The sequence below is a fragment of the Echeneis naucrates genome, chromosome 9 (assembly GCF_900963305.1).
Source record: "Echeneis naucrates chromosome 9, fEcheNa1.1, whole genome shotgun sequence".
Taxonomy (NCBI): domain Eukaryota; kingdom Metazoa; phylum Chordata; class Actinopteri; order Carangiformes; family Echeneidae; genus Echeneis; species Echeneis naucrates.
Window position 1 is genome coordinate 20,582,570 of NC_042519.1, and position 22,661 is coordinate 20,605,230.

Sequence of the window (22,661 nt, forward strand, 5' to 3'; positions counted from 1 at the left end):
GTGTGCGTGAGTGTGGGTGTTTGTTTGGCTGCGGATATGTGGAAGTTTACTGTATGTGTGTGTGAAATATTTATATGTCAGCTTATTGTCAGCTTACACCAGCTTTTATTTTCATGGCTCTATTGTGAGTGTGTGTTTTGTGCTTTTTGCACTGTGCTGACATACAAGCGCTCCTCTCTACTCTCCTCTCTCTTCCTCTCCTCTCCTCTCCTGAATAAGCCCTGTGGCTTACTTTGCAGCATGCATACTATGTTTAACATAAACACACACCATACTTCTCTTCCACCTTGCAGTGTCTCCAACAGTCAGTTTTATTATGTTAGAACTTATTTTCTTTGCCATTTATGAAAGTCAGCTAAATATCTGCACAAATTATTCAGTTGATCTAAAAATGTATAATCAATTATTCAGTAATGATTTGTGCGGGGATAAATTATACTATTAGGAATGTTTCCTCAAATAATGACCAAAATGGGAGATAAATGTGGCTGAATTGACACATTGCACCTGATAAAATAATCCTTGTCCGTATCACCCCGTTAGTTTATGCAGTTCGTAAAACAAGTCTTAAAGTGGTTTTAATATGTCTCAAGTCTTGAGTTAACTGGCAGAAACCTCGTCCTTCTCAAATCTTATTACCGTTGGAGCGAGCTGAACTTCTCTCACCTCTGTGCCAGAACGGTCACACCTTACGAAGACTTAACGGGGCATGACGGGATCTGTGACTTCTCTTCACCTCAATCACTGACTCAGCTTAGATGCAACAGTGTTAGCTGATTAAGATTCATGTAATGGAAGCTGACATCCTAGAATGAGTCGCTTCCACACCGAGCACTCAATGTTCAGTGTTTTTTTTTTTTGTTGTTTTTTTTTTCAAGGGCGGTTCAAACATAATATCATTTGGATTCAATGCAAATATCACTGTGATTGAGCTTTCATGTGTGATCATCAAAGGGACTTTTGATGGAGGCTCACGAAGCTGATTCATTACAGGCCAAACGGCACACTTGCAAAGCAGCAGATGTCACCTGAGACAACGTGTCACCTTTAACAATTACAGATGCGTCCAGTGAATGAATGTTTCACGTTTTCTCACCACTGCTGCTGCCACATAACTACTACTCTCTAAACTGTAGACGTTTTTTCGCCCTTTAGATTCTTTTTCAACGCACAAAGCTCTCTGTGAAATTCTGCACTTGCATGAAACAACCTACCTGCCAAGTACTGTGAAAAACTGGTGCAGTTTGAAGGCATCCTCACGCCTAAAGCCTTTGTGCAGAACTATTTCTGTGTCTTCGAGAACTTTTAGCTAATGCTTAACCTTTTTATCATCCCTTTATCGAAAATAGTTTTTTGCAGACCAACTGCAAGCTCAAATTGAACATGGACTCAGAGCCCAAACCATCAGAATTAAAGAAAGAATTAAAATCATAACAATACTAAAAATAAAAAACTATGAGCATGGCTAGATATTTGTTCTTACTTGTATGAGTTAAGTGTAAATTACAGAAAGAAAACGTTTGTAAACAGCTCTGAAGAAGCTTCATCCATTTTACTGGGATGGTGGAGCTTAAAAGTGTCTCTCAGAGAGATGGGAGGAAGTGCATGTGCCAACCCCACCTCCCTGAGACTCAAACACAAAGACATACACGCATGGACACACATTCATAAAACCACTTCTTGTTGTTGTTAACACTTTTGTTGTGTCTCCTGCCTTTCCTTTCCTTTCCTTTCCTTTTCTACACAGCCCCAGACAAACAGCACCAAAAACAGCATAGTCACCAGCCCCAAAGGAAACATCCCTTCACCTGCTCTGGTATTTACCTCCTCACCCCCCGCCCTCACACCTTAACTGTGCATGTGTGTTTGCTTTCGTGTCTGTTCCACCACATCAGGACTCCTACTTCCCCCACCTGACTCGCCCTATTGCTCCGCCTTTGTCTTTGGTTGTGTTTGACCTTTGCTTTGCCGTGACGACGGCCGCAGTGGTCGGTGGAGGGCAGCAGGTGGTGTCAAACCCCCCACACCCCCCCCGCAGGTGTGTATGCGATTGGACTTGCGCTTTGGGTTAATATTTTGCTGCCATGTCATTTTCTGTGTCAGCGAAAGTTTTCCAAACAGGAACAGACAGCCAGTGCCTGCCGAGTCTTGTCAGTGCGTGTTACCCCCCTCCACTTACGTATCTATGCCCGCCGCATGAGCATCACAGTGAAAAGGTCAGCAGATTGTCCTTACAGCCAAAGAGCGCAGCAGCTGATTTCAGAGATGAATTCCTCCCCTCATGTCAGCGCTGTGAAAATCAGCGGCGGGTTCAGGGTTAAACCGACATGTTTGTGTGCTCAAGGAATGTGTTCATGTCATGTCTTTCTATTTGATCTGTGCAGACGTGATGCGCCTTTATTTTTACGTTGTTTTCATTATTTCCACGAAGCAATCTGTTAACGGGCCTATCTGTAAGTTTTCTCCGGGAGCAGATGGTGGTGATCATGGTTGCTTGCCAAGAGCATCAGCCACTGTTGTGTTTACAAGACAAGAGGTTAGAATACCTCCTCTGATCTGGGCTCCGTCTTCGTCCTCTCGGGGCAAATGTGTAAAACTTAGTCTGGAAGGTGAAGCTGTTGCTTTAAACCAGCTTTTTAGTTAACGACTATCAGGGGGCAACTCCACTGGTTGGAAAAATGAGGTTGTATTGAAGTCTATGCTTAAAAAAAAAAAAAAAAAGGCCCTAATTCTCTCATGATTTATTACCGAACTAAATGTTTTCCTAATGAGTTTATGGTCTCAGCCTGGTCTTCTTCAAAACACGATGTTCATTTGGTCCCACTATGGTCCCATTTAGAGGAAAACAAACCGTAAAGCAGGGTATGAAATAGGACAGGGTCACTGTGATTAACAGACTGTACCGCCCACAGTGACAGTCACAGTTAACTCTTACCTTCTACAGGCAGCTCTTTGCAAGCCAAAGAATCAAGTTTGATACTTAAAGCACAAAGTGAAGAGCAGTTAAAGATACAGTTGGCTGTGTTGGAGTGTCTAAAGCTTTTTTTAAAATGAAATCATTTTAGAACATCCAACTATCAGAAGACATTTTAGTCATTTTATCAAAAACCCCTACATTTATTTTTTGTCTGTAAACAAACGTTGAGGTTTTACATGGATGCTGACTACTTTAAGCATTTTTAAAAAATTTTAATAAAAATGTTTCATTTTCCATAAAGCCACTTATTTTATTTCCTTGCAGACTGAACTAAGAGGATGGTAACCTGCAGAAACGTTTGTACAGTCAGCACATAAGTTCAAATTCAGACACTTATAGCAATAATTCACACAATAATTGTAGCCATCAAACAAGTCTCTCTTTTTTTTTTTAATATATAATATTAAATCGTTGTTGTTTAGGGTTCACCGTCATCATCACCAATAATCTAGAGAGCTGCAGAAAAAATAAACATCCTTGCTTTGTTTTTTATGGCACAATTGGTCTGGTGTTGAACGAACGCTCTGCTAATCATTCAGAGTGAAGTGCTGCAGGAGGTGACAGTTTCATATCATGTGCTTTTTCGTTTCGTTCTGCTAGCTCTGCCAAACTTCTGCAGAATGTGCAGGCCACTTTCACCCGCTTAGATAATTTAATGAACATTTCAATGCAGTTTTTTTTTTTGCTTTACTTCTCAGATACCAGCATGATTTCATTTTAAGTAAAAAAAAAAATTTTTTTAAAAGAGTTGTAAACTGATTTTCAACAGATAAAAATCTATGTCTATGAAATTCGTTATTGCAATCATGGTAGGACATTTCCGAGCTGGTTTCAGAAGGTAGTGAGAGCATAACATCTCACACAGACATTATTAAGCCAGAATAGCACACTGTATCATGGCATTTACATAACCAGACCAGTAGCCACGCTCAATCATAAGTCACCGGCATCTGAGTCCAAGATGCCGCAGCAGTGATCTCACCAACTCTGACATGAAAAACAGCTGAGGACTTGGGCAAGTTTGGGTTCGCTCCTCAATGCTATATTTAGCTTTGTCCCATCGCCCGTACAAAGGTATCTAAGCAGGTAATAATGATATGTACAGTTGCGTGGTCCAGAAAATCAGACATTCATGCTGATGTTCTGTTGCTTTTGAGTTCATGAACTCACGAGATAATAAGTGCGGCGCGTTGAAGGTTTGGTTACCACACTGAGATTGAACTTGCATCCTCCTGCCTGTCCCAGACTTCATAGTGGGCTGATGAGCCTCCAGGTGCATTTCCTGCTGCTTTAGGTGTGACGACGTCTGCTTCACGAGAGACAAAAATCTAATCTGCAAGCCGCGCACAAACCCGTGCAACAATCTGAATGTGTTCCTATGTTGTGCGTGCATGCATGTGATGTTAGCTGTAGCACCATTACGCTCTACTTTCAGAAGTGGATGATGGGAAGTTTTTTCGTTTGTGTGCTTGAGCGTGCACGCAGAAGTGTTGACACGATCCACGGAGACGTATCTTGTGTGTGTTCATTGAAGGGACTGTGGAGTCGGAGGGCGGCTCCTTTCTCCGCACTGTTGTTAGGGACTTGAGCTAGTTACCATTTAGCCAAATGATCCATTAACTTGTGCACTGCAGAGCTGCTCGGTCATGTAGAGTCAGACTGCCTTCACATGCCTGACCTTAATTTTCTGACCTGGAAGCGGTTTTGGTGGGCTGATGGGAATCATAAACTTCCAATTGTATTTTAATCGTATGAAATGGACTGTGGCACCGTCTAAAGCGAAATCATGTAACTTAGCAGTGCTGTTAGATGAGCAGTGTTTGGCTGTTGGGCTAGTGATGTGATGTGATGTGTCACGGTCAAATGCTTCCCCCCCTCTGATGCCATCTGCAGCTCTTTACCCTCTAAACTCCCTTTAATCTGCCAACCCCAGGTACTTTGTTCTCACTCGTCTTTATCTCCCAAGTTGCCACTGCTGCCTGTTGCCCTTGGTGACGGTTGCCCTGACAACACCGCCATCATCACCAGGGAGACAGCTGATGATTGGTCATCACAGGGGTGTCACTTCCTGTTTTTATTATGCTGTGTGCGTGTGTGTGTGTGTGTGTGAAATGGGGGGAGTACGGGTGATAACGGGTGGTTTATTCGGACTTAATGTAAATCTGGTGGCAGTTTATAACACACTGAGCAAACAAAAAGAAATCTGTCTCTATTCTGACTGTGTAAAGAGGCAACAAGGCAACAGTGTGGGGTTCATACTCTGCAAAGGTCAAACACCAGTATTGGAACGGAGCTATTTGTGCTAAAAAAAAAAAAGCATAGTCGTAGCAGAAACGATATTTGGTTGCAGAGCTGTAACATAAGATGCACCTGACTGTGCTCCAAATGGAAGTGAAAGGTTAGTTTTAGCAGGCAGAATATTTAGAGGGGGAGCTGTTAAGAAGTTAAAAGGCTAATCTTTAGGTGTGACTGAGCCAACTCGGCGCACACAGTGCTGAACAAACTGCCATTTCAGGCTAAATTACTTTTAGAAAGGGATCCCGAAATCAAGCCGGCATCTGCCACATGCTGCTCTGCTTAGACGAGTTCGAGTAGAACAGGAGGACAAGCAAGTGTTTATCTTTGTCAGAGCATTTATATTGTATGAGCATCTCTGGCGTTTCTTTGTCCCTTTTCATTTTACAGTCATCTCGGTTCAGTAAATATTTAGAGTCAAGCGTGCGCAGGGCAGAAAATAGAGGATCCATACTCAGTAAAACCACGGATGAGTTAAGGTTGAATAAAATGTCACAGTTGTGACTGCAACTTTCTTTCTTTAGGCCGTGTACTTACAGTGTGTGTGTTTGTGAGAGAGCGAACTCACACAAGTGCTGACTGGCGGAGATTCAGCAGTGGCTGTTATTGTTGTGTATGTGTGTGTCTGTGTGGGTGCGTGTGCTGTTGCGAATGTGCAGACAGACAAAGCTAACAGTAGACGACAGTTTTCAGCTCCTCCACTCGCTCTCTTGCTTTGGAGGATTCTTCCCTCTCTTCGCCGACCTTAACAAGCACTTTCTCTTCATCCAACATTCATGTCACTCTTTCTTCCACTTTGTCAGTTTTATTGCACTTTGTCCATCTCTGTCAACTTGTATGTCAAAATCTTTTTCGCTTTCTTTCTCTCTCCTTTTTCTTGTTTTATTTCATCTTCCTCCATCTCTTCCTCCTCCTCCTCCTCCTCTTCTTCCAGGAACCTCAGACAACTGTCATCCATAATCCAGTGGACAGAACAAAGGTATCCATCTTTCCCCATTTCTGACCTGCTCTTTATCCTCCTCTGTCAATCTCCTCCTCTTCCTCATCTTCTCCTGCCCTTTGACCTTTCTTCTCGTCAAGCATCTGTGTGAGTGCACGGTGACATTGGTTTGATAATGCATATGAGCGTGTGTGTGTGTGCGCGTATTAAACTAACCAGATAAATTACCTTATAACATTGAAGGATGTGCAATGTGCCTGGTCATGTCACTAACTAAGGACTCAAGTCTCAAATGAGCCCTATTGCTTATGATTGTATGTTAAAACAGCGAGATATTTTACCATTATAGACTTTTTTGATTGTAGGTACCAGAAAGTATGATGTACTTAAAAGGTTTTTATTTTCTGTCTTGTTCTATCAGGTCCTCTTACACTTTAGGACTTTCAAGTATTTTAGCTACAGTTAGTTAGCTTGTCTTTGCAATGCGATTCCTACCTTATGAGTATGACAAAGCATTTTGTGTGTGTGTTTGTTCTAAAGCCAAATCCAACATCTATCACAGCAGACGTTGTCGTTGAAGAGCATGGCTTTGAATTGTTTACAACAGCAGCCCAACAAGCAGCTACATGGGAAGACAGTGAAATCTGGCTTCCATACAGTGTGTGCTTTCAGCCTTGCTGGTTTAAAGTAGCCTACATGACTTACACGACTTAGTCCAGAGAGCAGGGATCCATTTTTAACTTTGTCAGCGCAAAACCTTAACTTTGTACAGGAAATAAGACCCTGCAGAGTCACGATTAAATGAGAGAACTGCCTTAATATATGGGCTGAGACCTGAATGCAGCACAGAGAGGGTAAATGTATCATAATGATGTAGCTCTCCTGTCTGTAATGTGGCAGGATGAGACAAACGGAAGATGCAAAGGTCAAAAAGAAACCAAACTCTAGGTGGAATTGTACTTTTAATGATGTCTGTGTTGTTTCGGGACGCTCTCCCTCACATACATACTGTTCATACGTATTCTTTTCTCTCCTCAGCTCGCTAGCTGCTTTTTAAAAAGCTACAAACCACCTAAAACCACCTCTGTGCTTTTGCTCACGATGCTGCTCGTGCTCATGTGCGCTTCTAATGAGGTCGCTGAATCTCTCAACTCTGCTCGACGTGCAGGGGAATTTAGGCCCATTTAATCTGCTAATTGGAAATCAGAAGCAGCGTCTCCTCCGGCGAAAGCCTGCGCGGAGGACAGACAGACTGGTGGATGTATAGATCGCACCTCCCGAAGATCATTGCCCTACGAGGATCTGTTCTGCTTCTACTATCGAAATCAAAGATTGTGTGGCACATCTCATTGGGATTTCTGTCAAGTTCAGCGTGACACAAGAGCATTGTGTGGAAGAGAGATGTTATTTGTCCACGTGGTGTGATGCAACACTCCACCCATAGTGGGAGTGAAGCAGAGGGAGCTTTGTCTGGAGCAGAAGATGAGGTTGTGGGTCAAGGGTAAAGGTTGATAAAGTGGCCTATTGAGCTGACTTTATATTCACAAAGGCCGGGTGAATGTTACCGACTTCAGCTGGTTTGGGTGCGTTTAGCTCCTCCCAGTTTTAGTTTTTATGAAAACATGGCATGGCAACAGAGGAAAAGACCCCCCAAAACCCAGCTGAGCTGTGCTGTGACTGTGTGCACATCAAGTTTTGATACCGCTGACGTAATCTTCATGTGTATTCAGCACCGATGTGTTTGTGTGTGTGTGTGTGTCGTGTATCGTGCACAGACTGACCTGGCTGTGTGTGTCTCTGATCCTCAGGAGTCATCAGACAGCAGCAACACCACCGTGGAGGATGAAGATGTGAAAGGTAAGACTGCAAAAATGCAGCAGGAAAGATTTTTGGAGTGATTGCTGGAGTCCAAAAACAGGCCTGGTGATTTTTAACTTTTGCTGATGTTCCTTTTTGAAACATTAAAACAGTCAACAGAAGAAACCGGGAAGTGAGGAGATTTGTCCAGTCGACTTTGACTTAGTCAGCTCAGTTTCCACATCAGAATTGCTGCATTTTGACAAGTTTTGCTTTTCTTTCTCATCTATTTTTCATTTTGACCTGTTGCACTCTACCTTTATTAAACCTTTTCTATAAATTTAGTGGCCTAGAAAGTACAGATAAACACGCAGGCAGTCACAGAAGTGTACAAAAAGCTTCATGTTTACAGAAATGTCCAAACCGTTACAATTTGTGTTTTTATTTGTGTTTTTTTGTGTCATCAGCCTTTACAAGTCTGGTGGCTTAGTCATTTTTTTTTTATTTTAATTTAGTGAGTGCATAAACACTAAACACAACATTGTATATATTTTTTAATCACAGCAGCAAATTTATGATGATGATGATGACTAAAAGGGAGGGTTATTTTCAAAATAAGAGTCTTCATGTGTGGTATAAATGGTGTGAATGTGATTCTAATTTAGTCAGCGGGCAGTCAGGCTGCTGATAACTGACCGCTTACTGACCCCTGATGGAGCTTGGCTGTATTGCTTCCTTCCTTCCTTCCTTCCTTCCTTTCTATGAGGAGTCGTTTGTGTGTTTTGGTGTGTGTCTGAGAGGTGAGAGGGGGCTGTGAAATGTAAACAGCCTTGTAATGCTGTTGTGGTTTTGGTTTCTCAAAAGTGTTGGCGTTTGGCTGAAATTGTAGCACTGAGAAACGCACACCTCTGAGATACCAACACGCCTGTGTGGGGTGTCAGCTTGCTGAGTTGTGTACTAGCTGTTTTGTGCGTGTTATTGAGTGTATATGCTACTTGTTGCTGGAATTGTGATATGAGAGTCTGTGCAGAGCAAGTAACTTCAGAAACCGCTTCTATGGGTGGCCCTGTTTTCGTTGGCCGCTGTATCTTGTGTAATTCTGTGTGTCAGTGTTTATGTGAGTGAATGCATTGGTTGTGGATCTGCTTATATACGCCAGCACATTCAAACGCCCCTGTTCTCCACATCCGAGCGTCTAAATGGGGTCATGAGTGTATCATTTCGGTGCCAAGCATACAGAACAAAGTGTGCACCTCCGTCTTCTCCGCCTCCTCCCTACAGAGGCTTCGCTGCTATGCCACAAATTCCCAGGCTACCACGGCTGAGCGATCATGTAGGTCTGCAAGAAAATGAACCAGCACTGGAACGAGTATCACGCGTAACAAGTAGCACTCAGGGGGAGCCGGTTGTGCTTTGGAAAACCCAATCAAGGGAAACTTTAAAGTAAAAGTATCTGAGACACAGGATGGAGTTCAAGCCATGAAAACTAAAACATGGAGTCTTCAATCTCTCTTTTTGGCATGACTGTTACAAAGTAAAGCCTGCCAGGAAATATTAGCAAAGAGGCCAGTCACAATCATTTTACTAATGAGACGAGACCCCCTCAGAGACACACCGGTCTGTTGGGATATTTTATTCCACAGAACAAATAAAACATTTCATCTTTGACTTCCTCATTTAGCAAATCAACCAAACCAACAGCTTCCGTGTCTCGTTCGATAATTTAGCGACTGGATGTTGCTCTTTTTAACCTCAGCTATCAATTTTGATTGTTCTTTTCTTTCCTTGCTTCCTTTTTTAGAAGAAGGTCTAGCTGATTTCAAACAGGCCCCGTTTCAAACAGGCCCCGAAAACAAAACTATTAAGGGGGCATCAAGTGCAGTTGAAATTGCCTTAATTAAAGTCGTTCATGGCACAAAGATGCTAAAAAATGTCAAATTCGGGAAAATGATTTAAATTTCACAGAAAAAAATGTCCTCGCATCGCGTGAGAATCGTTTATTTCCTCAGACTCTACTGTACAACGCTGTACTGCCCCTGTGGACACAGCGTATCCTCCCCAATTTCTCTCCGTTCCAAGTTCCCAAATTGGAGCCCCCCCCACCCCACCCGGGCAGGAATGGAGAGGGCAAGGGCACCTTGGTTAGGAGGGGGTGGGGGTGTCGTCTAAATTTATCCCCGGTGGCCAGAAACTGTCCACAGAGGCGCTGAAGGCGCTGAAGGCACACCGCTGTGCTACTGTAGCGCCACCCTTGGATAGTGTTCGTCTGGCACAGCAGTTTTTAAGAAGTGTGAAGCGGCGGACAGCACGGTCAACGCCGCAGAGAACTACAAGAACCAGGTGAGTGCGGGAGGCAGCCAGGGGACTCATGCCGTCAGCTGGAAGGGTTTTCGTAATGTTGGCCTTTGTAAGATCCTGTCAGCTCAGCGGGGGCCTGACAGCTGGTTTGTAACCCAACACCTGCGCTGGCTTTTGGAGCATCTGAGCACATATCTGTTGTGTTACTCTCAGTGCTTTTATAGTGGGGAATATGTTGCAGATGGTTTTCTGAGGGCTTGTTGTTGTGACTCATTAATCTAATCTGTGGAGGTGATCTCTCTTTTTTTTATTTTATGGCAGTTATAAGTTACAGGGCAACACGTTATGAACCCCTGACCTTCCTCACTTTGGGGGACGTGTGTAGAGTTAAAAGCTAATTCCTGAGACTTTTCTGTTTTTCAGAGGTGTCCATCAAACGGTGCTGTGACGTCCCCTGACGTTTGGTGTCAGGAGCCGTGTGTGCAAACCCTCATTTGTTAAACCCGTCCAAGACAGTTAACGTGCTGGTCTGTGGCTTTCATTAGATCACATCGAAGAGGCTGCTGGCATAATGCGGCATCATGGCAGGAAACTCTTTTTCTTTTTTCATTTCGATGCCAGTCTCATGCCATCTGTTTTCTTTTTTCTGTTTTTCTGCAGGGACATTTTCTTTCCTCCTGTTTGTCAGTGAGCGTTCATGTGTTGCGTTTCCTTGCGTGCCAGCTGATAAAACAGACGACCGGTAATGAGTAACATCCAGCTCTCTCTCTCATTATCACGGCCATCACCGTTGTCATCATCCATCCTCTGCTCAATGGCAAAACTCCCATTTAAGTCTGTGTAAAAGCTCGTATGCGCCAGTAGTTGCAGCTGTAAATCCAACTGAAACAGAGCCATTAACTGGCTTAATGAGGGGAGATGCTTCCTTTTTTCTGTCTCTCTTTTTCAACGAGATGATGGTGAATTTGGGTGAAAAGTAGCTGTAATATCTGCGAGCCAGAAAAGAAATGGTGGACTTTATTTTTATTTATCTGCCCCCCGCCATCACATCTCCCGTAGCCCCGTAGCAATATGTGCGGCTGCTTGTTGTCTTTCGTCATCTCTGCATATATCTGTGTGTGTGTTTGGTCTCATTCTGTGTGTGTGTCTGTGTGTTTGCACGTTATCAGGGAAGAGCTTAGACAACAGCTCGCTTAAGGCGCAGTCCAGCACAAGCTCCCAGCCTGATAGCTCCTCAGCTGCTGTGTACTGTAAGTCAGCATGGCCCACGAAATGCAGCCTGTAACGCACACACACTTGCAGTTCAACCTAATCCTCCCTTGTGTGTCTTCCAGTCAAAGTACCCGCATGTATCAACAGCATACATCTGCCAATATTAAGCATCACTGAATCCCCCATGTGTCCCGACTTCCTGTACTTTTAATCAACACCTACTGTGCCTCTCGCTGTCAGACAGTCTAAAACATCTATTTGCATGAATTGTATGATTTCTACTGTCATCAGGAGTGTTTGTAAGTCGTCATCTCCCTCCCATGGCCACATATGAAACAGCAAGACAGTGCTTGAACATTGTTTTATTTCTAAGCATGGATTTGGCTTTGTTGAGGTTCTCATCACATTCTCTGTCTGAGTCTGAGCCAGACTTTGTCCTGAAGAGCTTTTAGCGCGACAGTCGTTGAATTGAGACTGTTCAGATTTGCTCATTCTCACAGTTAATCGCATTTTATTCATTGGATGGGCTCCCCCATCTCGTCTCAGCGCTCTCCAAGACAAAGCTTGTTCATCTGAGCCTCCCATCTAAGTGTGCTGTTCCTCCTCATGTTCCTTCCCTCTGAAACTCAGCAGCTGCAAAGTTTGCTGACTTGCTGGGCTCAGTGCGTCGGGGCTCGGGGCCCATATCTGACGGAGAAGGCCGATCAAGCACACCACCTCCTTCTGTGCGGTCTGCCCCCTCCCCGCCACACACCCCTGTCGTCCCCATGCAGAGTAAGTAATAGGGACAGTCCGATAGATGAGGGGAGAGAAAATCCTCTAAAAAGGTTTTTGCTTTCAAATTCAATTCAATTTCAAAGCACTGAACTTCCCCGGTCAAGACAGGAAACTAAAGATACTGTAAATGTTGAAAAGCTTTAAAAACTTGTTTTAAAAAAAACACTCACTTGAGTTGCTGCTCTTTTCCTCTTATTACAACAAGCACTGCTAAAAATAGACCCATATAAATGCATAATTTACTTCTGTTTGATTAACGTTCATCAAAAAGTGTCCCGATTGAATGAAATTAGTGAGATGATTTCAATAATGAACTAATATATTTACTTTCTATGTATATGTGATGGAAAAAAGATTGATGAAAGGGAAACTCAGCTGAAATTATGTGAAGTGACAATAATTATGATACGTTGGCAGAATCGACGTTTACAGTTGCGTGCGTCTCTTTTCTTCATCCCTGTATTCTCTTGTATGTTTCCCTGCTCACTGTTTTTTTCTCTGTTCTTTCATCCATCCACCCATCCGTCCGTCCATCCGTCCATCCATCTGTCCACTTCCTGTCTGGGTGGTAATCAGTGTCCCGGCTCACAGACCTGGTAAGCAGCGTCCGCAGGGCGCCGGCTGCCCCTGCGCCCGAGAGCGATGCTGCGCCGGTACCTAGCCCCAGGCCCGCCCCTCCGCCAGCACACACTACTTCCCCACCTCCCCCTCACTCCCCCTCAAGCCCTTCCCTGTCTTCCTCCCAGAGTGAGTACTGAGCATTTCCTGAGCATGGCAGTCAATCTGACGGCGTTTCGGGCCTTCAGTGCAGGTGCTGTGCGGGAGCTGGACTGGACTGTGTTACTGAGATCTGCGCTGCGTTAGGCTGCTGGACCAGTTGTGATGACTTAATATTTGGGTGACATTGTTTGCAGTGATACTTACGAGGTATCGTGTGTGTGCTCATATTGCAGGATCATGTGATCAAGGTCTCTATGAAATGTGTGTGTTTGTTTGGGGCTTGTTAACAAGTATGCATTTTTTTTTTTTTATGCTTGTTTTTCTGGCTTTAATTAAAATGCTTACTACCAAAAAGCAAATTTCGTCGGCTCTTTAGAAAAAGATCAAGATGAGTTGGAATATTTCTTATGTCTCTATTTTCATCCGTTACGGTTTTCTATTCTTGGATGTACATTTGGGCTCCCTGCCTTCACCTGAGCATCTGCGTTCTTGTGTTAGTTTATTGAAATGATTTAAAAAAAACAAACTCCTCCATCTGTGGCGAATGACCCGTGTTCCTGCTGTCCTCTGCAGCACGCAAGCAAGAGATTATCAAGATCACCGAGCAGCTGATAGAGGCGATCAACAACGGAGACTTTGACGCCTACGCGTGAGTCTGCATGTTCGCCTCTGACTCCTTTTTGGCTTGTGTTCAAGAGCACAGTTTAAAGTTGATGTCCGCCTGGTTGTTCCTCCATAGTAAGATCTGCGACCCCGGACTGACCTCGTTTGAGCCAGAGGCGCTGGGCAACCTGGTGGAGGGGATGGATTTCCACAGATTTTACTTTGAGAACCGTAAGATTAACATTTTTATTCCTATTTGTTGAAATCACACTGATATATCCCTGTTTGTAACTAATGAGATTTCATTTTTTCGCTTTTATCTTTACACTGTCATACTTCTTGTTCACATTTTGTTCTGCTGCTGAAATTTAAATAAAATAATAAAAACAAATTATTAAAATATAATAAAATTTCCCTGCTGTGGCACTAATAAAGGAATATGCAGTCTTATTGCATCTTCTAATGAAATTGCAATTGTATTAAAAAAAAAACTGCTGCTACAAGAAACATAAAAAACTAAAGTTGGGAAATTCAACCACATGGACTGACATGATTAAATATTATTTGATTCAGTCATATGAGCAAATCATTTAATCTGTGAATCAGAGCTTGAGCTACACTGATAGGTTAAAGTGGAACACTTTAGCTTCGTCCACGAAACCCAGAAATCTCTCTCTGGAAGTGACGCTGCCATGTTCACCATGTTCTGCCTTACGTGACCCTTTTCCCAAAACAAGAGATTGTGTTACTATAGTGCATACATTAACGTGGACTTCCTCACCCTTTCTCCTGACGATGCCCTTGCCATCCTTTCAGTTTTGGCTAAGAACAGCAAACCCATTCACACCACCATCCTGAACCCCCACGTCCACCTGATCGGCGAGGATGCCGCCTGCATCGCTTACATCCGCCTCACCCAGTTCGTTGACGGCCAGGGACGGCCGCGCTCCAGCCAGTCGGAGGAAACTCGCGTCTGGCATCGCAGAGACAGCAAGTGGCAGAACATCCACTTCCACTGCTCAGGCGCACCAGCTGCGCCGCTCCAGTGAGGTACAGACTGTGTTCCCCGCACAGCGTGTCCACACTAACAAGGTTTCTCTAAACTGGCACCAACCAGAATGGACCAGGTCCCTCAGGTGAACAGCTAGAATCTGTACAGTAAACTGAGGGAAGCCCATCCAATAGATCCTTACAATACCTTGATCACTGAAGGTTTCCTGCGGACTCCACACTGTTTTCCCAGAATATGGATATTTCCTTAGAAACCAACAGTCGACTGTGCTAAAATGGCGAAGCTCAATGAATCCGTGGCAGCAGCTTTATTAGTTTGCATTAAATGTGCAGTGTAGAAAAGGAAAGCAGAGCGAGGTTTGGTATCCCCTTCCTCCTCCAGTTAAAGTCTTCATGCTAAGCTAAGCTAACTGGTTTATCCAGTCACGTATTTGGTTTTCAGACACCGTTTGTTCTCCTCCTCAGGGTTGAACGCCATAGCTTTGTCTGTGAGGAGTGCTCTGCTGGAAAGAGAAGAGGAGGAGGAGGAGGAGAACGGGATGAAAGAACAAGTCCAGCGTTGGTTTGCAGACAGGGCTCCTCGCCCTTCGACAGCAACCCCTCCCTCGATGGACGCCCAGCCTCGACCCCCAGCATGCATCTCTTCTTTAACTACTACCGCCACCCTGTCTTGTCGCCTTCCCTTCAACACTTTCTGACAACCGTCGGACAACACCAACTCGACTTCCTCCTCTTCCCGTCGGCACACTGGGTGATTGGTGGGGATGGGGGGGGGGGGTTCAGCACTTGTGTGATTCCTTCTTCCTGTCGTCTCTTCCTTGCCCCCACAAATTTTTGTCCTCCTGTGAATCCGCACGTGTGTGACATAAACACTGCACTGGAAATACCGTATGTAAAGTTTTAAGTAAAATCTATTGTTATCATTACTATATTATTATTATTATTATTATTGTTATTACACATTTGCAGATGTATATGTAATTTGTAAAATTTGAAATGATGCCAGTGGTTTCCAGAGTTGAAGGAAAAGTTTAATTTCATTTTATCTTTTTAAGGAAGCATGTTTTTTTCCCCCCATATTAACAGTGGCTGTTTTTAATTGTGGCTCTTCAGTGGAAAAATATATTGGCAGTTTTGTAATTTGCTTTTTGTATGTTAGTTATGATACTGTGCCCAAACTCATGGTCAAGTCGTTTTTTAGTCTGTCAGTTTATTTTGGGTTTTGTCTTTTTTCCAGGTTTTGTCTAATTTTATTTAATATTTTTTTGAAAGGGGTGTACCTGATGGGTGTCATGTGAAGGAAACACATACAGCGTGTGCTCCAAACAATGACGACTCCTGTACAGTGGGAGGAACCACTTGTTTTTTCCCTTGTTGCAATGTCAGTGGTGGAGAAAGGGATTAGCTGAGCTCAGTGTCTTCCTGCAGCAAAACCCGAATATATCAGACAAAAACCAACGGCGTGCAATAAGAGCTTCAGCGTGAACATATCTGGCAGAATGCTGTGTGCTCCAGTACCCCGAACAGTGAAGGCTAAACAATAAAGCATCATCATGAAGATTAAGATCAAGAAAATGATTTTAAAAATCGCTTCCACTATTTAGAGAAGCTTTAATAAAAAGAACAGGATATTTAAAGATGCAGCATAAAAACATTACTCATTATTACTCATTTGTACGTTCCACATGGAAATCTTACTGCCTACGTTTTAAAGCTTTTTTTTTTTTTTTTTTTTTTGCAACAAGATGTTTTGAGGAAGATTATTTGTCATCAATTTATCTGCTAGTTATTTTTACAAAACCCCAAAAAATTAAGAGCCAAAAAAAAAAGCCATATTCTCACAACAGAGCCTTTAACAAAAGACCTTTTTTTTTTTTTTCTTCAAGCTATGATAATATCTAAAGGAGCCATTTATAAACTTAATTGCTGCTACATAGAAGAAGTAGAGAAGAATAAAATGTGTCACAAAATATGGTGACATAAAAGTATGTTAAATTTACTGACAATATTTTCTCATACAAAGAAACAAAGAAACTGAGTGCTGTTTTCCAGCAGCAGTAGTCACTGACCTCTGACCCCACAGCTCTGTCTCACTCTGCAGCATTTCAGCCTCCCTCCGTCCTCGACGCTGGTAAAAGCTGGGGATGCACCGTTGGTGGCTCCTGCTGTTGGCAAGCGACAGCTGAAGAGGCATTTTTGTGCTCTTCCCTGAAAAGTTGAGATATTTTTAACCCGCCTAAAATTCCCGGTGTTGTCTGGAACACAACAGTCGAAATGTCTCAGTGAAGAAGTCAGCGCTGTGAAGGGAGGCTCCTGGTGGATGTGCCAACCTTCTCACTTTCTCACGTCACGGTGCAGAAAGCTGGTGCTCTTGCCTGTTTGTCCCTGAGACGTACACGCACGACGCCCGAAATATCAGCGAATGAAGGATGAAGGACGTGTGTGCTTGAATCCTGCACTCTGTGATTTAAGAAACGTCCACAGGCACGAGGGTCTGCATAGGCCTTGTCTGTTCAGCTCTTTGCCGCAGGGTGTAATGTTTGTGTGTTTTTGCATGCGTCTCTGGAAGCGTTGCTTTGAGTGTGTGTGCTTTACGATCCCTGGGAGGGGTGAGGGTAAATTTGTGAGACACAATGAAAGGAGGAGACTTTATTTTGGAGGACATATTGGTCCCCCGCCTTCGACCCAGGACTCTTTTCTTTTTCTTTTTCTTTTTTTTCATGTTTTACAGGATTTTTTTTTCACATTTTTACTCTCGTGCTTTTTGATTTGTGTTACAGTGAAGTGTTATCACTTATTCAAAGTGCTTGTGCCAGTGGGGGCTGGTGGTGGGGGGGGGGGGGGGGGGGGGGCGGTGGACTGATCCTGTTGGGGTTTGACAGTTCTGCTTCACTGAACTTTGCTCGTCCACCAGCGGCTGCCTTCACATTTGTCTCACCCCTATTGGTCAGACCAAGATATTAAAAGAACGGGCAGTCGGTTTGGTGAATAGTCCTCAGGTTTCTATTTATTTTGAATATTTATTTATTTATTTTAGTGGATATTTTTAATGTTTTTTTTTTTTTTTATTGTACATCTCATGCACTTGTGCAAGTACTGTCTGTTCGAGGGACATACATAATTGTTTTTAAAGGGATAGTACACCCAAGTTGCATCCTGCATGTGTTTTTCTGTAAAGACCAACATGGTGTGAAGTATATATATATATATTATTTTCTTTTTCTGAACCTTTTTTTTTTTTTTTTCAATCTCTGATTTACGCTGGCAATTTTATCGTGTCCTTTTTTCTTCTTCCTTTTCCTCTTCCACGTAGATCACATTAACACTTTGCCAGTAGTCTAATGTAACACAGGATTGTATTTTTGTGTGAACTATCCCTCTAAAAGCTTCATTGTCTTAAAGATGATAAAGCTTTTTTTTTTTTTTTTTTTACAAGCAAAGGTTTTTGTTCAAGCTGAACTGCTGTGTCGTCGTATTGTACTCATGTCACAGTAATGATGTTCATGTGTAGTTGACCCCGACGCACTTGTAAAAGGTCAAAGGTTACCTGAAGGCGTTCATGCGTGATTGTGCTAACCAAACATGACTCCCACCCCCTCCAGAAAAAGAAGAAATAGCAGCATGTACAGTACGAAGGTGTTGTCCTTTTGTCCTTCTTAGTGTGTTTAGCCTTGAAAATCAGTATTATAAGATTCACATATTTAAAACGAGGGAGTACACATTGTTACACAACTGCACAACTTAACTAGCAGCATAGCTGGCATTTTCTTTGCATGACAGTCAACAGGACACTTGTTTCTTGGTGTTTTCCTTTTTATTTGGTTTCTCAGTTTTTACTGAATGCTGGTATGCTCGACCTTTCTCTATTTTCTCAGCTCTTTAAGTGCATATAGCTATTTTTGTCTCCAGATGATATAATGAAGACGATTACGATGATCTGAATGAATATATATTAATGACTGTGGCACTTAGGATGACTATGAGGATGTTGATGGTGGTGGTGGTGATAACGATGATGAAGATGATGATAACGTGGTGAAGATTATTTCGCATGCTTTTCTGTGGGGCTCGGTGTTGTCAGTGCAGAATGGCTGCCTTTTGTACATGATTGACTGGAAACAGGTCAGGGAGGAGATAGAGCACGAACAGACACAGGAGGAGGGACCGATGCTTCTGATGCAGCTGCACAATAAGTTTACTTCAGCATCAAATCAAACAGACCATCCCGTCAGAGACACGGCAGTTTAACAGTGTGATGATGATTATTGATCAGGGCTTGATCAGTGGTTCCAGGAGCACTGATAAATCATGTTTGACCTTGATTAATAGTGAAGCCCTGCAGATAAACTATTATCAGCGTTGTCCCGCAGTCTCCTGAGTTCAGTTCAGAGCTCCGCTGGCTTCCTGTCAGCTCCAGATGAAGCATCACTGAGATCAAGCTCACTTTGAGCATCCTCTGTCTTCTCTCTCCTGCCAGGGACTAAGTGGCACTGACAACACTGAGTTGTCTTCTCTTTGTAGGGTCTCTTTCACTCTTATCCCCCCCCACTCCCTCTGTTTTCAACCTTTTTCAATCATTTCTCTGCAGCTGGCTCTTTCTAGATTCCCTTCGTCTCTTTTTGTCAGTTTGGGTTTCTTCTGTATAATAATATTAATCCTCTAGTTCTCTGATTCTTTAGATTATTGCTCTGTTCTCTTACATGCTACACGTGTTTCTCTAACTTCAAGAAAATGTGTTAAGGTGTTATCAATAAAATGACGATTTAAATAGAAAACTCAACGTCTTTCTGTGTGCACAGACAAATAAAACTGCAGTACTGCTTTAACTGTCTCTTGATAGAATGAACTCGGGACAATTAACCTCTGGAATCTGAAATGAACATCACCAAGACATTTCTGGCACATTTTGATATCGGTGGCTTTGGCAGCACCAGCTTCTCCAACACTAAAATATGGGAGGGGTTTCTCAGTGAAAGTGTCTCTGTGAGTGTAGATGTGAGTCATGTCTTCAGGGTCGTAGAAGGACACCTCCCCTCTGCCGTAGTCCAGCCGGACTCTTCTTCACAGTGACAGCCTTACCAAGACCTTTGGTGTATACTTACTAACAGTCCATTTTCTGGTGAAGCAGACATACTATCTGCCCAGCAGGTGGCGGTGCTGTCTGTGTCAGAGTTGGACATTTTCCTCAGGAGTTGCAGGAACATTATTTTGTGGTTACATTAGCTATTTTCCAAACACAAACAAAAACAGGCAAATTTGTTAGCTCTTAATTCAAGGATATCATTTATTGATGCACAAGCAGGTCTGCAGTATATTTATCTTGTGAAGACTGAACATTTCAACAAGTTTAGTAGCTGAACAGGTCGAACAACACTTTTGTTTTTCTAATAACGTGTTCGCCAAAGTATCGTAATTAGTTTTCTTCCTTTTAGAACCGTGGCAGTCTCAGGTATCTCACCTCGTCAAACTTCAAAGTCAACAAACAGAACAATGAAAACCTAATGATTGGCACCTTGCGTTTTCCTGGTGGTTTGTGCCTCCAGTTTGAACTGTTCATACAAGAACAGTCCAGAGATTTGCTGTACAGGATCCTTCTGCTCGTGTGCTACAGGCTCTACCCACTTGGCCAATTGAGCGGCCAAATAAACTGTAATTTGGTTAAATCACAATGTAGACAACCAAGAAAGAAAAGCATATTGTTTAGTTCTGCACCAAAATATGATAATTCACAAAAAAAAAGAAGTCACATGGTTTAAGAAAAGCTCAAGAAATTTTTATTTCCTCAGCACATCAGTAAATAATAGACAATACATTTTATAAATTAAATATATATATATATATAATAAATAATAAGAAAGAGAACATTGGAAACGGTTTCCGCCATCAGGCCAGTTTTACCAGTCTTTCACTGGCCTCCCACAGTTTCTTTGCAACTCCAGCATCTCTTGCAAAAGGACGCAGAGTGGCCGGACGGCAGTCTACAAAGTATCCCCCGCTGTGTTTGGCAGCTTCATCTGACACAGCACAGTGGATGACAGTCTGTGCCCCAATTTCACATGGCACAAAAAACATCCACATGATCACCTGCATCAACATCCGGAACAGGACGGAGTAGTGGCACGTCCAACCACTCTGGACAAAACCTGAAGCAACACATTGAAGTAGAGTTATTTGGCCATTAGAATTAAAACTTTAACAAAATGTTAAAGCTAATGCAGTAGTTCGTCCATCAACGTCTTCTTTTTCCTGGGAGTAGCTTCTCCTGTTCCTGTGTATGCTCTTTAACCTTCGCACTAACTCCAAATTTTGCAAATGATAAAAAAATGACAAACTCTCTATATTGGCCATTCATAGTGAGTTTTCCATAGTAATGAAAAAAATCTATATTCAATTTAAGATTAAACTTTACAAATCTAATTAGTTCATACAGTATCAAAAGAAAGTCTTACCAGGGTGCACAGCAATGGAGGTCACATCTTTCCCCTCTGTGATGCGGGCCAGCTCCTGGCTGAAGTAGATGTTCGCCAGCTTGCTGCGGCAGTATGTGAAGAAGGGCAGCAGGTTGTAGTTGAGGTCTTGGAAGTCCAGTTTCTGATATTTGTAGGTGGAGCATGTGAGGGTGACCACCCGACTGGGGGCGCATTCCTTCAGGCGAGGCAGAAGCAGATTTGTGAGGAGGAAATGGCCCAAGTGGTTGACACCAAAACACATGCTAAAGCTGTCGTCTGTCCAGTCGAGGACGCTGGGCATCCCTGAATGACCAAAAAAAATGTGAAAAAAAGAGGTCAGAACAATTCTACTTTTCTCCGCAAGCTCATACATATCTTGAAGTTTGTGTTTAAAATTACCAGCAAGTGGGACATTTTAAAATTGTATAAATTCTTAATACGTCCACAGAGACTGACATATCAGAAATAAGATAATGTTGGCTGATTTATTGGTGCATTATATTATATATCTATTATATACACAATCACAATCCTGAGCTCATAGTCCAAAATCACAGTTTTGCTTCGGATAGCCTCACTCTCTGTGTGACACAGCATCCAGAAAGCTCTTAAACAACATCAGTTGGTAAGCACTAACCCCCAGCCAGTGAAACGTCTGGGTTACCTATTAAAATGTTAAAATCTTTCTTTCATCATTTCTTGAACGTAATCGGAGTCCCCTCACCTGCGTTATTGATCAGGATGTCCAGCCTCTTCTCTCTCTGAAGGAAGCTCTTGCAGAACTCCCTTACTGAGCGCAGGTTGGCCAGATCCAGCTCCATATGGAGGACGTTCAGACTGTGACCCCTGAACTTGATTTCCCTCACAGCCTTCTCGGCCTTGTCCAGGTCTCTGCAGGCGATGATGACCCTGGCACCTCTCATCGCCAAGGCAACGGCTGTCTCCTTGCCAATCCCAGAGTTACCACCTGAAGCAAAAGGTGAAAGCAGTGAAGTCCCATGTTGGTGCTCATGTGAGGCTTCTGCCAATATGGGGACAGCAGAAACAATGCCTGCAACGATCCCTGACTCAGTGTAATATTTGGGCAGCAAGCTGGGGCTTTTGTTTTTAAATGTGACTCATCAGCATTAACACAGGAAGTCAATTTGGGGGAATTTTTACTGCATTGAAATGTGTATTTACCTGTAATAACAACCGTTTTGCCATCGAGCCTTTTAAGGTCGGTGCAGTACCTCCGCTTTTTCATCCATTTCAGGATGAAAAAGGACACTAACGACGCGATAATAGTGTAGAAAACATACATTTCCCTGAGAAATGTGTCCTGAGAGCTGAAATCCTAAATGATGGCTACAGGGAGCCCGAAGCTAACGTCGGCTAGCTCGTTAGCTTGGCAGTTCATGAAGAAAAAAGACCCACTCCCTCCATACCAATGCCCGCTGTGCCGGTACGTATCACAGAAAACTTAGCAGAGAGGGCCTGAGAAGAAGCGAAAACCCACGAATTGGTTTATTTTTGTTGGTTTTTTCATCTAATTTTGACGATCTCCTCCAGTTCATCCACAAATACGGACTGCTCATGCGTC

General features: G+C 43.0%; 2 protein-coding genes across 13 annotated transcripts in view; one reads left to right on the top strand and one right to left on the bottom strand.

Annotated features, from left to right (window-relative positions):
* camk2b1 (calcium/calmodulin-dependent protein kinase (CaM kinase) II beta 1) overlaps positions 1-16,337 on the top strand; it is a 56,952-nt gene extending 40,615 nt beyond the window's left edge. For 4 of the 12 annotated variants that reach the window (XM_029510047.1, XM_029510051.1, XM_029510054.1 and 1 more), the window contains 7 exons: positions 1,748-1,816; positions 6,207-6,251; positions 8,021-8,069; positions 13,590-13,665; positions 13,756-13,850; positions 14,436-14,669; positions 15,096-16,337. In XM_029510047.1, coding sequence (XP_029365907.1) covers positions 1,748-1,816; positions 6,207-6,251; positions 8,021-8,069; positions 13,590-13,665; positions 13,756-13,850; positions 14,436-14,668 — 567 coding nt within the window. In that variant the 3' untranslated portion in view covers position 14,669; positions 15,096-16,337. Of the gene's footprint in view, positions 1-1,747; positions 1,817-6,206; positions 6,252-8,020; positions 8,070-11,476; positions 11,558-12,149; positions 12,294-12,872; positions 13,268-13,589; positions 13,666-13,755; positions 13,851-14,435; positions 14,670-15,095 lie in introns of those variants that run through there. The other 8 variants (XM_029510046.1, XM_029510050.1, XM_029510053.1 and 5 more) reach the window with 5 other exon arrangements.
* A 3,597-nt stretch (positions 16,338-19,934) lies between these two features.
* On the bottom strand, positions 19,935-22,653 carry LOC115048928 (retinol dehydrogenase 14). The gene is made up of 4 exons (XM_029510796.1): positions 22,262-22,653; positions 21,804-22,046; positions 21,080-21,382; positions 19,935-20,773 (listed from the first exon to the last, which is right to left on the bottom strand). The coding sequence occupies exons 1-4, from the start codon at positions 22,380-22,382 to the stop codon at positions 20,514-20,516; spliced, it is 927 nt and encodes a 308-aa protein (XP_029366656.1). The 5' UTR covers positions 22,383-22,653; the 3' UTR covers positions 19,935-20,513.
* Positions 22,654-22,661: the final 8 nt, after the last annotated feature.

Bases quoted from the DNA above. Each gene is read 5' to 3' on its own strand.
- LOC115048928 (XM_029510796.1), bottom strand. From the start codon at position 22,382: ATGTATGTTTTCTACACTATTATCGCGTCGTTAGTGTCCTTTTTCATC. The intron at 21,383-21,803 runs GTGAGGGGACTC...TTGGTCATTCAG, and splicing joins CATCCTGATCAATAACGCAG to GGATGCCCAGCGTCCTCGAC. The intron at 20,774-21,079 runs GTAAGACTTTCT...GTGTTGCTTCAG, and splicing joins CTCCATTGCTGTGCACCCTG to GTTTTGTCCAGAGTGGTTGG.